This window comes from Micromys minutus, assembly GCF_963924665.1.
Source record: "Micromys minutus genome assembly, chromosome: 6".
Classification (NCBI taxonomy): domain Eukaryota; kingdom Metazoa; phylum Chordata; class Mammalia; order Rodentia; family Muridae; genus Micromys; species Micromys minutus.
In genome coordinates this window covers 72,481,150-72,499,134 of record NC_137975.1, presented here as the reverse complement: position 1 = coordinate 72,499,134, position 17,985 = coordinate 72,481,150, and the positions used below count along the sequence as shown (strand labels likewise).

General features: G+C 45.4%; 2 protein-coding genes across 2 annotated transcripts; one reads left to right on the top strand and one right to left on the bottom strand.

The window, feature by feature from the left end:
• Positions 1–1,674: 1,674 nt before the first annotated feature.
• Positions 1,675–6,708, bottom strand: ZKSCAN4 (zinc finger with KRAB and SCAN domains 4; the record flags this gene model as incomplete). The annotated part of the gene is made up of 3 exons (XM_080918514.1): positions 1,675–2,537; positions 4,430–4,586; positions 6,292–6,708. The coding sequence occupies 3 exons, from the start codon at positions 6,706–6,708 to the stop codon at positions 1,675–1,677; spliced, it is 1,437 nt and encodes a 478-aa protein (XP_080774640.1).
• Positions 6,709–16,558: 9,850 nt separating this feature from the next.
• On the top strand, positions 16,559–17,746 carry NKAPL (NFKB activating protein like; the record flags this gene model as incomplete). The annotated part of the gene is made up of 1 exon (XM_080917958.1): positions 16,559–17,746. The coding sequence occupies one exon, from the start codon at positions 16,559–16,561 to the stop codon at positions 17,744–17,746; it is 1,188 nt and encodes a 395-aa protein (XP_080774084.1).
• Between the last annotated feature and the right edge of the window lie 239 nt (positions 17,747–17,985).

Genomic DNA, 17,985 nt, shown 5'->3' with positions numbered 1-17,985 from the left:
TAAACACAAAATGTATTTGTTATCCTTTTTAAAGAATCAAGTGTCAAGGTCATACAATGGTGATTCATGGGGATAGTCAAAAGGAATCCTGGAGTAACTGATGGAATTGATATGTAAATAAAAGACTGGGCTTTGGTCTATAAGAGAGAGCTACCCAGAGAGAACTGCTTAGAAAGAGAACACAGCTCTTTAAGAATTTTTTTCTAACAGAATTTCTGATTTTAGTCAGAAAAACCACAATTTTTTTTTTTAGTAGCTTTTCTGATTCTGGTCAGAAAAATTCAATTAATTTTTTTCTAGCACAAGAGAGCTATCTCTTAACAGAGAGCTGTCTGGAGCAAACTACAGAACCAAATGCTAAAACTACAGAGTTGTCTGGAGAGCCATCTCTAGCAGAATGCAAGGCTGTCAGCTTGTAGTCCCTCCCCAGCTGACTCTGAGTAGTTTCTTTCACCTCTCCCAAACACTCCTGCCTCAAGACCCCTGACCAAGCCAGGGCTGATCCTTGGCACTCCACCATAATGTTCTGAAATGTTTCATGAACCCAGAAAACCCATTCCCTCCTTAAGTTGCTTTTCTTGGGTTTGTACTCACAGCCCTGAGGAAGGTAATCAATACTTTGAGCATTATAGAATTGACATCATCTGTATCATTTGTTGTACTGGCTAGTTTCATGTCAGCTCAACACAAAACAGGGTCATTTGAGAAGAGGGAACCTCAGCTTATAAAATGCCACCACTGGATTGACCTGAAGTCGACACTAATGTGGAAGGGCTCAAATCACTGTGGGTGGTACCATCCCCCAGGCTGGTGGTTTTGAGTGCTATAATAAAGCCCAGGCTTCCCTCAGCAATAGAGTGTAACAAATAAATTGTAAGTTTAAATAAACTCATACCCACCCACCCCAGGTGGCTTTTTGCCACAGTTGTTTTCACAGCAATAGAACTCTAAGTATTTTGTCCCATGAAAATAAGATTGTTTTTTATTTACCTAACTGAAAACTTTCACAGCAAAAAGTAAAACAAAAACAAACAAACAAAAACTAAGTGTGCTCTAAAGTCTCCCTCCATCTTCAGAAGTTGCTTGAAGCATCCTTACCGTACTCTTTATCCTCATAAAGATAAATGGAGTCGAACTCTTAGTACGAGAACTGTAGGGCTGACTCAGACTCTAGAAACTTAGCCAATTAGACGCAAACACAGACACTCCAAGTTAGAACTTCTTCAGAAACCTAGACACAGATTTCAGTTTTGAAGGACAGTTCGTCAGTCCCTGTAGTAATGTTTACTGGCACCTATACACAAGGCACAATAGGGGAGCCAAGACCTCAGGAATCTGACTAAACATAAAAGATTCAGGTTGACAAACACATAGTAAAGAAGGTACACTTCAAACCTGTAATCATCCACTCAGGGGAGAAACGTGCTGGCTAAGGGAGACTGTTCTGGAAGTCCTTGTAAATCCAGAGAGTAGGAACACTTTAGGACTATCTCATCCAGAGAACACCCCATATCCTCCCATTAGTAAGTTTTGTTCCAGTGACCACCTCAGCCAGTTATAACCTCTAACACCAGTGTGTATTGGCAACACCCTCTCTCCTGGAGTGAGTCAGGGCTCCAGGTGTCTTCAAGCTCACTGACAAGTGTGTACCAGCTCTGGCAGGTGTGCTACAGATCACTGTGAGACAATTTTTTTCCCCACATGGCTTCTTTGATGTTGAACAAGGTATGAAGTTCGGGTAAAGCCTTTTCCACATGCATCACACTGGTAGGGTTTCTCACCGGTGTGGATTTTTTTATGCTCAATAAGGCTTCTACTCCGAGTGAAACTCCTCTCACACTCATTGCACTGATAAGTCTCAGGAGCTTCAACATCATCCGCCAGGCTTGCCACCCTACTCTGACCTTCCCAGGCCTCTCCATGCAGAGGCTTCGGAGCAGTTTTATCAGCGTGGATCCGTTGATGTCTCAGGAGATGTGAGCTACGCCGAAAGGCTTTGCCACATAAGGTGCACTGGTACGGCTTCTCGCCAGTGTGGATTTTGTGATGTTCCAGGAGGCTGCAGCTCTGAGTGAAGGTTTTCCCACAGTCATCACACTCGTAGGGCTTTTCCCCAGTGTGGGTTCTCTGGTGCTTGATGAGATTTGAGCTGTGACTGAAGACCTTACCACATTCTTCACACTCATACGGCTTCTCACCTGTGTGAACTCTCTGATGAATGACAAGGGCAGAGCTCCCGATAAAGGTCTTCCCACAGTCTTCACATTCGTAGGGTTTCTCTCCAGTGTGGATTCTCTTGTGTTTGGTCAGGCCTGAACTCTGAGCAAAGCTCTTCCCACATTCACGGCAATAGAACCGCCTGTTTCCCGTGGCATTCTTCTGTGTCGTCTGTAACTTGCCTTCCTGCTCACTGGCTTCTGCACCTGTAGGAATCTGGACAGTGTCTTCACCCAGGAAGCACACTGTCTGCTCGGGCTTTTGTTCTGTGTATTCCTCGGCTGGAGGCAAGTCCCTGGTCTCAGGCTTCACTTCCAGACCTGAAACACAATTGTCAGCAAATGTTAACTAATTATGCTCTGCAAGGGAGAAAGCTCTGAGGAACACAGCAAGGAAGCAAGAGCTCTCTGCATCCCAAGGACAAATATTTAAACACAGGGATAAGTGGGGGGGGGGGGGCGCAACAGGGATGCTGGTGGAAAAAGAAACATGGTGGGAATCAGGATTAAATGGAAAACCAGGAAGTGGGGGAAAGGTGAGGACCAAAACCATGATCCACAATGGCCAACCAATCAACATAAAAACTCCTAAAAACATTTAATAAAACGTAAAAAGTTTAAATTTTGTTTTGTACTTTACAAGTCCTGTTAACTGTCTAGAATAGTAGACTCTAAGAATATTTTCTGGACGCTTCTCTTCTCTAGACCGGCTTCAGGCCAAAGCCTAAAGGAAAGGCGGTGCTGTGACGAGTGGATGGTTCCTAGGAATACAAGGGCGGAGAGGTGAGCCTACAATTAGACAGGAAAGGCTGGACAAAAGCAACACGGGCCACAAGTGAAAACCAGGACGTAAGGACTTCCACAGGTCAGTGTCATGCACTGCCCTCCCCTCCCCCGCTCCTATTCCAGGCAGACAGTGTTCCCTACAATCGCTGACAAGGGTTTTCTTCTCTGTTGGAGGTGCCATCAAAGAACGTGGCGGCTTCTGATGAGCCACCTTATCCTCTGTGACTTGTCACTCGCCTCTAGACTCCTAGATTCTGTTTGTGGCCCACTCCCGGAAGTGTCCCCCAGCCTCCCTCCCCCGCCAGGGCACAGAATGAAAACGGAGACTCCTCCTAAGGATCTGATCTTCTGCATCTTACTGAAACTGACCAGAACACTGGCAGGGGAGAAAACAAAGTGATGGTCTGAGGGTTTTAAGAGTTGGTTAAATGGCCGGTCACTAACAGGACTCCAACGAGGTAATTCTGAAGTCAGGCACACAGCAAACTGCTTCTAACATACAAAGGAAAAGCTTCGGAAACAGACGGTGTCTGCCAGGGTTTTCTAAGGAAACTAAGACAGCAGAGCTCCCTGCCTTTGTGCCTGTGGCGATTCCTGAGGTGAATCTGCTCTTTCCACCCAGGCCAAAGGGTCAGCAACCCCCAAAACAGCCAATCCCCTTAGGACTTCCGAGGTACATGCAAAGGCGCATGAGAACTGTTTAGAGGGGGTTAAGTGTCTTAAGGTACACTTACACAATACTTTACCCAGGCACTGTGGTACATGCCTGTAATCCAAGCACCCAAGAGTCTAACCAATGAAGACCTCAGTTCATGTCCAGCCTGGGTTATACTGAGAGGCCTTGTCTCAAAAACAAACTGTCAAAGGTAAGAAATATGGCACCCATTAAGGTGAGGTCTTTCATAAGGATATACCGAATAGTAAAAACAACTACAACATGAGGGTAAGTCCTTTCACATGATATGTAAATGCTCCAGGACATGGGATGTCTTAGAAAACAAGTTTCCAAACTTCCAAAGATATATGGTTTGCACTGTCAAACTCAAAGTGAGGGCTCATTTGAATTAGATTTTTTAAAAAATAAAAACCAAAACAAACAATCAAACAAACCATCAATCAGGCCCCGAGCAAAGCAATGAGTTAGAAGGGGTCTGAGAACACAGGGGGTCCTCCAAGGCAGCCAGAGAACAGAAAAGGCCTCTTAAGGGAACCACGGATGAGGATTACTGCTGCTAAGAAAGGATGAGAAACTGAGTCTGGTGTGGAATTAGGATGGCAGTGGAGAACTGTAAAGGAAAACAGCATTAGTCGCCGTTCCATTGCTCTCTTAGCACGTGCAAGGCCCTGAACTGTATCCTCCCCTCTATCCATCCCTCCCTTGCCACGCCCCCACACACATAACAACACACTCACAAACATATGCTCACCTCTGGCTTGTAAAGGTGAACACTCCAAAGATTCCTGAGATTCACGCTTGAAGAGAGACGTCATTGCCTGGGAGTGGCTACTTTGTGGGTCCTTGGGTGACGTCATCGACGCCACCTTGCGACAGAGAAGTTCTCGACTCCATTCCCCGATTGGGACCTGAAAGCCATTCATTCCCTTTCATTTATTCAATCAAACTTTCCCATCATATTTGTCCGAGGACTCTATATTACCACGCCCTGACTCTAAGAGCTTCATGAAACTATGAACTCATGGGAATACAGAGAGTCCCGTGAACCTTGGAAACGTTTGGAATCTTGTAACTGGAAACCGAGGCCCAGTTTAAGCAGCTTGTCATTGTCCGGCGGCTCATAAGGAGCGATGCTGCGATGGGAGCCCGGGCAGAGGAGCTGCAGGGCCTGTGATTGACCATGACTTTGCTTCCCTGTTCTGTTCCTCTATCATTAGTGGATGGGAAACTCTATAAAAATGTCAACATTCTCTAAAATAATTTCTCATAATTTCCACCCAACAGTTTAAAAAAAAAAACTAACAAATTCAATTTCAGTATGTGAAACCACGTAACCAAGAACATGACAGACTCCTTAAAGTCCACTTTCCTCACAGACATTAATAGTAAATTGCTGCTCAGAGTTTCCTACATCCTTTTCAGAGAAGGATGGACTTCCCACTGCGACATTGCTCAGGACAACTCCAAGTCTGGAACCTTGGTCTCCGGGTCACTGGCTAGAAGGCTCTAACCACGTATCCTCTGAGACAAGAACATTGGGGGCTGCCGAAAAGAAATCCCCTAACACAGGCCAAAGTGTGTTTACACACACCAGTTCGTGTTGCCCTCAACCATAGCCAGAGACGCTTTTCCATGCAGTAAGCGGAGTTAAATTCGGAGATTCATTACTGGTCAAAGAGCTGAGACTAAGTAACTATCGAGTGCTTCTCCTCCACATCAACCCCGGCTCCCAGGGCTCAATGAGCCTCATGGAAGACAGGGCAGAAAAAACCCGAACAAACAACCAAACAAACCCATAAGAACTGGAGGGTGGAGACCTGTAAAAAGCTGCCTTCTGGGAAACTCATGAACTCACTGGTTCCTGTACAGATCAAGACAACACAATCAGTCAACGTTTCAGCAAGGGGCACGGGGTGTATGAGGGGGACATGTGGTGGCTGGGGTAACCTGGAGTGGGGTTGTTGGTGAGCGTGATGGAGACACATGGTTGATGTGTATGAAATTTCAAAGAGGGTTTGGTTTCGTTAGGTCAGAAGATGGAGAAAACCACCCTGTTTTCTGCCAAACTCTCAAATAAGGTATACAAGAATTTGGATTAAAAAAAAAAAAAAAAAAAAAAAAAAAAGCCCAAAAACTCTTAGATTCTAGGTTCTAAGAAAACTGTAGAATTCTCCTCCACTGTCAATGGGAGAACTACAAGGGTGTGTGTGTGTGTGTGTGTGTGTGTATGGTATAAGCACCGTAGTACTGCTAGCAAGCCACTGCAGATCTGTTCCATGTGACACGCCAAGAAAACACCTACAGAGTCGTTTGTGCCTATTGCTGCTGTGCTCAAACCTGTCCTCGTGTCTTACTCAACACCAGTAGGAAGTACATATACAACCTTCACCGCTCTGCTCCACACGTTCTACACCCGCTTCTCTAGGACTGCGCTCTTCACCATCCTTTTATTTCCCTTTATGCGAGTAACTATTCTGAGGGGCCTGGGGCAGTTCGCTGGTGGCCTCAGGTTCCCAGCACAGACAGCCTGCCGGCTCTAAGCAGTGCCTCCCTGGGATCCTGCTTGAGGTTTCTGAAAGGCACAGGACATGCGTCTGAACCTGTTCCTTCTACCTGCGGAGGTGTCTCATCCAGCTGCCTGTCCAGGTACTCCAGCAGTGCCACCACCTCCTCCCCGCTGTCGGGGTGCTGCTCGCGCACCCAGGCCTGCAGCTCCCCTGGCAGGATGGTCAGGAACTGCTCCAGCACCAGCAGCTCCAGGATCTGCTCCTTGCTGTGCATGTCTGGCCGCAGCCACTGTCTGCAGAGCTCGCGGAGCCGGCTCAGCGCCTGCCGGGGTCCGGCTGCCTCTGGGTAGCGGAAAGCACGGAAGCGCTGTCGGGAGCGGTCAGGCCCAGGACTGCCCAGCCAACTGGCCTCCTCTGCCAAGGGGGAGGCCTCTTCCTGTTCCACTTTTACCACTACAAGCCCAGTCTCCTCCTCTGCAGATCGAGCGTTTAGCGCTGCGCACGCTTTGGGTTCACTAGCCATTCTGTGCCAACTGCAGGCTCACGCTAGCTGCAAGCTTGATCTGCAGAAGATTGTCACAACGTGGGAATTCAGAATGGATGTCTTCTCCTACCCCTCGTGCTACGGGACACCCAAAAGCACAGCTGCAGAAGTGACACCTACAATCCTGGCCTCTTTTGCACTCCACCCTAAACACACACACACACACATACACACAAATACTCTCAAGGAGCAAATAAACTACAATCCAGATGGCGGTGGAGCACAGGAAGCACTGTGGGAATTCAAGCCGCTTCCTGCCCCCTCTAGGATGCTCTTCTCTGTGGTTCTTTCCAAATTAACCCATTATTGTTGAGGAAAGGATTGTAGACCCTGGGTCACACAGGAGTATGTGTTTAAGCACTGGAAGTAAGCTACCTGGAGGTGTTTGGTTCTTTCCGATGTTAACCTTGTCTTCACAGTTGTCATGCCGACGTGAAAATTCGGCTGGCAAGTAGGCTTTGCGAAATGGGAAATGCAGATGGGAAAAGCTAAGAAATTTGGTCTTAGAAACCATGAACTCACGTGACTGGAGGGGCCTCTCTCTGTCCCTGGCCCTGCCCTGTTCCTGTTGCCCCCTTTCTTCCCTCTCCAGGCCAAACTACTTGAGAGAAAAATCCTCTAGATCCGGACTCTAGACCCTACTTCCCAACACTTCTTAGACCCTGTAAGCCGTAAAGAGCCAGTACAGGTGCTACCACGGCACCTACCGAAAAAGCTAGGGACTCCCAACTCTTCAGCAAACATGTTTACAGGTTGCAAGCATCCAAACTGCCTCTGTGCTCTTCCAGAAAAGGTCTAGTCCCCAGCCTCATGGACATCCCCTTCCAACTTCATTTCTTCCTGTGTCTCTTCAGCATTGGCTGACACAGTAACACAAAGGCGAGATGCAGACACTGCCAAACCTGACAAAGGTGAACTGTCGTCAACTAAAAGAAACCCAATAGACCCGATCCTCCAGGTGCCGTGACAAACTTTACTTCAACCATGACTAGAACCAAACAGCTGTTGTGACTGGTGAGGTGGTGAAAGCTACCTCCATCTTATTTTCTTGCCAAGGCTGTTTCCAGGTTTAACTGGATTCTGATCTTCTTGTAGTAAACCCTGGAAAAACTACCCAATGCAATTCTAGGAATTGAAGATCAGGACGTCCTAGCTAAGTTACCTAAGTTTTATCGAAATTGCTTATTTGTGTAGGAAATCCCTCCTGTCAAGCCCTTATCTTAGCTGCATGTTTGTGTGAAATGTCACTGTAGCTGGCTAACTGTTTGTCTTAACTTCTCTTAACTCTGCTTGCTTTGAACTGCTTGCTCAGTACAGTTCCCACAACAGCTAGCAAGGGAGATGATGCCTTGATGAAGTCTCCGCACTCAAAAACCCCATGTTCTGGATGGGGGAAGGGCACCTAGATACACTTCCAACAGCTGGGTGTGGTCCCAGCTGGCCTGGGATACTTTGATTGTATATACACTGCATCTTGGTGATCATCTCTGGTAATCATCCCATAACACTATATATATATATATATATATATATATATATATATATATATATATATATATATATATATATATATAATACAGCTGAGACACTGGGGAAAACTGGGACTCAGCAATACTAAGCAATTATTGGCAACAACCGTTAGAATGGTACGATTGTTTGTATAAAATTTATTTTTATTTATGTATTTGTGTGAATGTCATATCTGTGCCAGAGCTTGCAGAAACCAGACAAGGACGTCAGGTTCTCTGGACCCACAGCTGCAGGCAGTTGTGACATGAACTCAGGTCTCGTCATAGTTAAGAGTTTCTATTACTGTGATAAACGCCATGACCAAAAGCAACTTGGGAAGGGAAGGTTATTTAGCTTACAAGTTCCAATCGCAGACTATTATGAAGTCAGGGCAGGAACTGAAGCAAGATGCTTAGCGAAATGTTGCTTACTGGCTTGCTCTTCTGGTCTAGATAGATAGATAGATAGATAGATAGATAGATAGATAGATAGATAGATAGATAGAGATAGATATATCCCAGGACTAACTGCCTGTCGAGAGATGGCACCATCCACAGTGGGGGTTCTTTCACATCAATTACCAGTCAAGAAAAAAACACAGACTTCTCTACAGGCCTATCTGATGGGGACATATTTTCAGCCGAGCTTCACTCTTCTTAGATGACTCTAGTTTTGTCAAGTTGTCAAGGAAAAAAAAACTAATCAACACAGGTCCTCCATAAGACCGGCAAATGCTCTTAACCACTGAGATATTTCTTCTGTCAGTTTTTGAAGTTATTCATTAGAACTTTATATTGGGATACTTTTGCAGATGGACTAGTACTGCCTGTGCCCTGGACAGCTCTGACTGACCCTACCTGTTCCTGGGAGTTGGAAACAAGTTGGCACAGAGTCAGAGATACACTCAGGGAGCAGGTGAGAAACACTACAGCAAGCTCATCTGACGCTGCTGCAAGCTCCTTTAATACCCTCCACCCACGCCCCCATTGGTTCCAAGAAAGCATCTATTCTAAACTGCAGTTCCTGATTGGCTGGCATGTATATGTACCAGCAATCCTTGCTCTCTCAGGCAGTCCTCAATTAGGTCCTTCTGTAGGAATGCTGGGGTCACAGGGAGTCCTCAGTTAGGTCCTCCTGCAGGAGCTGCTTTTGTAACTGCCGGGGCCCCTAGCCTTTAATACAGATTCCTGCTACAGATGAGCCAATACAACGTCTGAGATTTGCTATGACAAACTTAAGGGGAAACAGAAGAAAACAAAATAACATAAATGTGGTAATTTTCCAAACTGGGTGAGAGGTGAGAGTTATATGGGATCCATTGTAATGTTCTTCGTACAGTTACAAAAAATTTTCCATATCAATTTTCTTTTTAATTAAGCAAGATCCTACTTTTCCTCATTAGTGAGTACTTAGTCCAAAAACTGCTAAGTAGGGCTAAAAAGAGATGGGAAAGGAGACGGCAGCTCAGCCCAGAGTGAAGCCCCATTCTGGCTTAAGCTGTTGATATTGATTGATATTGTCAATTTGAGTGGATTTGGGAAAAACCTATGAGATTAATAAAACATATACCTTCTCTACTGTGGTCACAAAGGCTATAACCCCACAAACAGAATATTGTCTTGATAGATTCATAATAGCCAGAGTGGGGGTAAAGAAGAGGCAGAGTCTAACTGGAGGAAGTGGGTCTTTGATGCTTTGCCCTTAGGGGCTATGGCTTTCCCTGTCCCCTTCTCGTACTCCCTCTCTTTTCTTCCTAGTGTGATCCCCTGCCTCTTCTGACGCTACCATTCCTTCCCTGCTACAATGAACTGAACTCCACCCAAAACCATGAGTCAAAATAAGTCTTCCCTCCCAAACTGTTTCAGTCAGGAATATTGTCACAGTATCACAGAATTAACTAATACACAAGAAGTATCAGTTACTTTCTCATGGCTGTGAGATATACCTAACAAGAAGCAACTTTAAAAAGACACATCTAGACTCTCAGTTTGAGGGTCCATCCCTCATGGCAGGAGCATGGCAGCAGAGGCAACATGAACTTGCTTGGTCCTGCCTCCATCCCAGCATATCAGCAAGAAGGGAAAGAGGAAGCCTGATGTCTGTCCGCCTCTCCTTTTCTTTAGTCTGTGGTTCCAGCCTATGTGACAGTGCCACTACCCACAGTCACTGTGGTCCTTCTCCCCTCACCCAGTTCTCTCTGGAGATGCCAGCAGACACATCCAAAGGTGTCCTGGTTAGTATCACAAGTTATTCATTCACTTGGGAGGTACGAACAACTTTGAGCACATGTTCCTGACTGTGGAGGCCACAAAAAAAAACCTATCAGCACCTCCCCTACAATTTACAAAGAAGTTAATGGAGAGTCAGGGGCACAGAGGCGCATAACAGAAGCTGGTTATCAAAACTCAGACGCCAAGATCAAATTCATGTCCTCAGCTTTCATAGCAAGCATGTTGCTGCCTTAGTTATACTGACACCACACACGTGCGCTTGCACACACACCACACCACACACCACAAGCACACTCATATACACACACTACACCCATACACGAACACACACACACTTTAATCCAACAAGTTAATTACCACTGAAAGACCAGGATAAATCCTGACCCCCTAACAGGTAAAGTAGAAGGCCCCTAGCAGGTAGAGTAGAGCCAAAAAATGTAGGACAGCAGGTTCAGTGACTCTGTTTCAGGAACTGGCTGACCATAAAACCATAAAAGTTAAATAACACATCATAAACAATCTTGAGAAACCGGGTGTTCCCCTCACAATTCTTCACTGGTAATTTTCACCTTATAAACAATCTTGAGACACCTGATGTTCCCCTCGAGATTCTTCATTGGTAATTTTCACCTTATAGGCAATCTTGAGAAACCAGGTGTTTCCCTTATGATTCTTCACAGGTATTTTTGGTATTCTCCAATGAAGTACTCCCTCCCCACTGGGTTGTGGTTTTTTCCTTTAAAACCCCCATCTCCCAGCCACTCGGGGTCAGACTCCTCTACCGTGGGATATAAGTCTCGACCCCAGTGCACTGGTTCATTAAAAACCTCGTGTAATGGTCTCTTGTGAGTTCTTGGGGGTTGTGTTAGCCCTAGGCTTGAGAGAGGGTCTCCCCTCTGCGGGGGTCATTCATCACACCAGTCATATAGTTTAAGAAAAGAGCCCTTGGGTAGTGTGAAGATGTATGGAAAATAATTCTAAGTATAATTAATTAATCAAATAAGTAAATATACTAAAGATATTAAATTATATTAAATACACTAAATTTAATAAATAATTTAACATAGTATAAATTATATTAAATACACTAAAGATATTAAATCTTACTCTATTGGGAGTCGCAAACTTTGAAAAATTCAAAATGCTTCCTGTACTATTAGACTGAGAGTTAAGATATCATTGTAACCCAGGGTCCCTACAGAAATAGGTATTCAGATGTGCTGTTCAGGGTAATAGAAAAGGGAAAACAAGTGGCGCGGGTGCCTCCATCAGATACCTTGTGTGCTAGTTTGTGAAAGCACACTCTTAATTAATGAGTGATTGACTACAGCCAGTAGCAGCCTAAGGTGGCAGCCCTGAGTTGTATAAGAATGCAAGCCAAGTGAACCATGAGCAACAAGCAGGTAAGCAGTGTCCCTCCACGGTCTCTGCTTTAGTTCCTGACCCGGGGTTCCTGGTATGTTTATCACAGCCATAGGAAGTAAATTAAGATACCAGATACATATGACACATAGACAGGGACACACACACACACACACACACACACACACACACACACACAAGCTAGCACATCCAGGAATGGTTAGGTTCCATATATTTCAGTCCTTCCCTACTCTTAACTCTCTTGCTCTTCCTAAACCAAGGAACCAAGAAAAAAGGCATCCTCGAGGCTTGAGTCTGTGAGTCTGTACACAAGATCCTCTTCCAAATGTGCTGTCTCTGGAGCTGGTGAGCGATTGCTGTGAGCGTGTACTGTTCCTCCTGAAGGCCTGCGTCAGATTGTCAGTACCCACACCAGGCGGCCATAACCCCCTGTAACTCGAGCTCTAAGGAATCCAGTGCCCCTGACTTCCACAGGCCTCTGCATGCGTACCTACACAAAGTCACACAAAGACTGGTAACTAATTTAAAAATATTGTTTTTCTAATGAAGATCACTTGTTTTCACCCGCCCCTTAAAGGAAACTGTCTATTACAATGAAAATGTACTGGTCCCCATCTGTTGCGTGTAATTTTAAAATCACACCACAGCCTTTCCCGGGAGCTCAGCCCACGCTCTGACCTCTCTGGATCTGACCTCCCTTTGCTCCATCCAGCTTAGCCCAGGATCGATCACAACCAATCCCCAACCCCCGAAAGCCCGGGTATGGGGGTTCTCTTTTGTTCCTCGCAGTTAGCTCTCTCTTTCTCTTCTGACCTTTGCTCCACAGATGAAAACACTTAGACAGCTTCATTATTTTAGAATGTGCCAGATAATACAATTGTTGGGCACAGAATCTCTAGTCCTAACCTTATCAGCTAGCCTTTATCAACCAATCTCTGCTGGTGGTGGAGGCCGCTGGTTCTAGCTTCCTCAAGATTTTACAAGGTTATGTGGTACTTCTCCTTTCAAAGCCTGGCTGAAAAGCTCCTTCTCTATCCTCAAGTCTCTCCTAGGACCCGGAAGTTCCACCTATACCCCTCACCCAGCAATGGGCTTCCACCTTCTTTATTGACCAAATCAAAAACCAATTAAGAAACTAGACCTTACTATCAGCACCTCCCCCTACAATTTACAAAAGATCTTAAAGGGGGGTAGGGGGGTTAGGAGGAGCATAACAAAGGCTGGTTATCAAAACTCTGAGAACAATGAGTCCATTTCAGAAAGGAAAACAAGAATAGTTACAGTTGTAGCGCTTGGGAGGGAGAAGTAGGAAAATCGGGAGTTCAAGCTCATGTTTCATACAGCCGGGGCTACATGAATCTCTGTCTCAAACAGAACACAAAACAAATTTCCCAAGGACAATTGTCACATTCTCATCCAATAAGTTAGGTAAGTTACCACTTGCGAAGCAGTAGACGCTGCACAGAGAGCTTGATGGTCCCTCGAAGTCATTCGGATGAGCCAGAATGTGAACGTATTTTCTGCACGGTTTTAACCACTGTACAGACATAATTCTCATTTGATGTTTAGCAACCTCATGTTCTTAACACCTACTCCACACCAACTCCTTCTCATTTTTGCAAACGCTTCTCATTAGTAAAGGTCTCAGTTGAAGAAAAGTAAAATATTGCCTTTATAGATGTTTTGTGTGCAAGGATCATTAAGTATAATCTACAAAAGCAGTTTAAAGCGCTTTGGAAAGGAACTTAATTCCAGCTTACCATTGCTTTGTTCTTTAACGTGCTTGTTAGGAATTTCTTAATGAATACATGTTGGGATAAACTGATATTAAGTGCCTGCTGATTCAACACTGTAATATCACCAGCACAATCTGTCAAGATTACCCTGAATTACATCACAATCCAGTCAGATCAATTTGTAGGACACAAACGACCACACAGAACTCTTAAACATTATGACAGGAAATAAAGCTTAGTCTTGGGGGGTGGGGGGGACTATAACTAAATACTATACACTGAATGGCTTATAAACAAGAGCGATTTATTCCTTTTGGTTCTGGAATCTGAGGTATGTTTCATTCTCAAGTGGGGGCATCATCTAGCTGTGGAAGGAGCAAGGACTCCTTTAAAACAGCACTGATTCCAGCCACAGAGGCCAAGCCATCATGCTAATGACTTCCGAAGGCCCCACTTCCCAATGCCAATACGTTGGTGATCAGACAATCTACAATAAGATTTCAACGTATGAATTTGAAAGAACAGCCATGCAGGCCATGTACAGAGGTACAGGCAGAGAAACTGTTACAGATTAAGATTGTATGCAGTTCATGCTCATTAAATGGGTTCTCAATTGTTTTTCAACTTTTACAGTCATTATTTTATGTGCATGGATTTTTTTTGGCTACATGAATACTCATGTACCAGGTCTATAACTGATGCCCACAGAGGTCAGAAAGGGGCATTGAGTTCTTTGGAATGGAATTACAGACCACTGTGAGGCACCTTGGGGTTGCTGGAAACTGAACTCGGGCCATCAGGAAGAACAGCCAGTGCTCTTAAATTTTGAACCACTCTCCAGCCCCTGAATCTAGATTTTTAAAATATTTATTTCAAATGAAAGATGTTATGAGAACAGTATGCCCTGTTCCATTCCCGTTTGATTTCATTTTATTGCTTAGTGGTCCTAGTATCAGAGCTGAGTGAGATAACATGTTTATAATCCAAACACTTGAGAGGTAGAGGTTGGAGGATCAGGAGTTCAAGGTTAACCAGGGCTACCTAGGGAATCTGAAGTCAGGCTGGGTTACCTGAGACTTTGGGAGTCTCAACAACCACAAAGCAAAACCAGAGAGGGTTGAAGAAATGACTGTTAGGGCTCTAACATCCTCTTCTGTATATACAAATGGTATATTCCCACACAGATACAAATAAATAAATAAAACCCCCTTTAAAAGACAAACAAAAAACAGGCACAACTTCAGCAAAGCACCATTTCTAAATTTCAACCTACCTAAGTTAGGGAGTTTTTTCAGAGGAACCCTGCCTGTTTCCATTTTTCAGATTGGGGAACTACTATCTTACATGAAAAGTCTGCTGTTTTAAATTATGGGATGTCAAGTGCCTTCAGAAGCTAATTGCAAGTGACTGGTTTCTGAAGAAATGCCATAAAGAGAAACCTTGTAAACTTCTGGAGCCTAAGTAATTCTACTTAGGTCGGTGAACCTAAATAAAATAAGGCTCTGGGGTCACTTAGTTCAGAAACTTAACCTCAAACTCTGGTTCCAGAAGTAATAAGGGCTTTGCCTCCAACAGGGAGAAGCAGTACTGTTTGCTAAGTCTCCAGCAACAGAGGCTTTGGCTGGTCATACTCTACCAATACTAAGCAATGCCCCCAACACTCTTCTACTTTTTGACGCAGCAATCTCATAAGGGTGCTTGAGTTTTCCTGCTGGGGTTGTAGATCTGTAGTACCAGGCAGCTGACAGGTCCCATCGAGGCAGGTAATCGGAGGGGTTCAGGTAATAGGAATTCTTCACTAGCTAAGCAGAAAAGGTGGAGGCAGGAATGGTGAAGAAGGGTTAGCCACATGGTGGTAAACCTAAGAATCTAAGAAAGGAGCTGACGAAAATCTAAACGAGGAGACGGATGTGTTCCGGAGTTCAACTTCATTGAGGAAGACCGAAAGACTCAACCCAAATTTAGATTCAAATCAATGAATTTCTTCTTACCAATAGCAAGATGGACGCAGTCTGGTGACCAAATTGGGAGACATGCAGGGCATTAGGAAGCATAAAGGCGGACATTACGATTTTCTCCCTTCTATGAAATTCCAGCTGTGTGGGGAAATTGCTTCGCTCCCTTAACGATTTCTTATTCCCTTACACAAGGATAGAGAAAACGGCTCATTCCCTTTCCCACAAGGATAAGAGGGCTGCAAAACCCAATCTTCTCATATCAAGCGCCCCATTCTTTCATTCTTATCTCAGAGCAGTGGCATTATTTTGTGAAGCGAGCAAACTGCTAGGAAACTCATGAAAATTTTAGGGCAAAGGTCAACAGTTATTTAAAGGGGTGCCTGGTCCAGAGTTAAGTTTTCTTATCCATCGCAGCTCAGCTTATGGAAACCTTTAATCTTGGTGCCTGAGAGGTGAAGATAAAAGGATTAGGAGTTCAGAATCATCTTTTGATTGTCTAGTAAGTTCCAAGCCAGCTTGGGTCTGTATATGCCTCACTTAAAAAGAAGCAAATATCCCTGAGGTGGTGGCCAACGCCCTTAATCCCAGGACTCCTGACGCAGAGGCCCGTGGATCTCTGAGTTCCAGGCCAGCCTAGTGAAAACACACACACACACACACACACACACACACACACACACACACACACACACACACAGCGGAAGGACTCATTCATGATAATTCCTTTTGTTTCCCCTGGGGCTCAACGTGGGGAATGTAAATGGTGAAAAGAGAAGTGAACGTCTATATCCCAGAGACTGAAGAAGGTTCTTGCGCAGCCTCCAGGCCACTTCCGCTTCCGTCAGAGGCTCCGCGCCCAGGTACGACTCGGACTGCAGGGGCCACGCGCCGGGTTGGACACACCACGCCTGTTCCTACTGCGCCTGCGCCGTGTGCGGGCGAGGGGGAGCTGCGTGCTCTCTGTGTTGTAACTTCTGGAATAACCGCCGCGTTGGTGGCTTGAAGGCGGCCCATGTCGCCTGTACCCCGACCTCGCCCTAATGAGGACACTCTGGGCTCTCAGAAACGACGGCGTGGCTCGGAGAGCCCACCGCCGGCGTGGCAGACTAGCGGATGCCCTCGGGGAGGCGGCTTCGGCTCTCACCCGGGCGGGCCCGAGAGGGTCCAGCCTCCGCGGGGTGCCGACAGCGTCTGGCCACTGCACCCCGTCAGCCGCCCCAGGTCTGGAGAGCGACCGCTGGGAATCCGTCCTCTCTCACCGTCCTCTCCCATCGGTGGTGGGTACCGTTACCACCACAACTATGTGGGAGACCGTTCGTGGTCCGAGGACCAGGAGAAGGAAAAGGAGGAGAGCTATAGGCAAAGGAGGCTCAAGGAAAGAGAGAGGATTGGAGAACTGGGAGCACCTGAGGTATGGGGACTGTCACCCAAGATTCCTGAGCCAGATTCTGATGAACATACACCAGCTGAGGATGAGGTGAAGAATCAGAAGAGCAGCAGTTCGGATTTCACCAATGAAGAGAAAAGGACAAAGGCCAGCCACTCAACAAAGAAAAGGAGAAAGAAAAAGCCTTCTAAAAGGAAGCATAAAAAATATGACGACAGCAATTCAGACTCTGACATTCATTCTAGCACTGATAGCGATAAAAAGAAAGCTAAAACCAAGAAGAAAGAGAAGAAAGAGAAACACCGGGCTAAACAGCTCAAGAAGAAGAAGAGGACTAAGAGAGAATACAGCGACATAAGCTGCAGATCTTCAGAAAGGAAACTACCAGAAGATGCGTGGATGGAACAGTCCGTGAGTGCAGAGAGCATGGGCTTAATAGGCCCAGAAGCACCTGTAACACATACCTCTCAAGACGAGAAACCTCTGAATTACGGCCACGCTCTGCTTCCCGGTGAAGGTGCAGCAATGGCTGAATATGTAAAAGCTGGAAAGCGTATCCCACGAAGAGGTGAAATTGGGTTGACAAGTGAAGAGATTGCCTCGTTTGAATGTTCAGGTTACGTCATGAGTGGTAGCCGGCACCGCCGAATGGAGGCTGTAAGACTGCGCAAGGAGAACCAGATTTACAGCGCTGATGAGAAACGAGCCCTCGCATCCTTTAACCAAGAAGAGAGGCAGAAGAGAGAGAATAAGATCCTAGCCAGCTTTCGGGAAATGGTATACAGAAAGACAAAGGGGAAAGATGACAAGTGACAACCTGTTTGTCCCACTGTGGGACGTTTAACAGCAAAGGCTTTGTATGGCCAAAGTAATAGTAAATGCTTTTACCACTTACCATGGCTATTGTACCTACTGCGTTAGCAGAAAGCACTTCTTAATATATCATTAGAAAGTTTTACAAACGTTGCAGGAGAATGTCACTCTAGTCCCTGGTTTACCTCCCTTTAAAAAAAAAACAAAAAAACAAAAAAACAAGTGTCTTCTGTATCCTT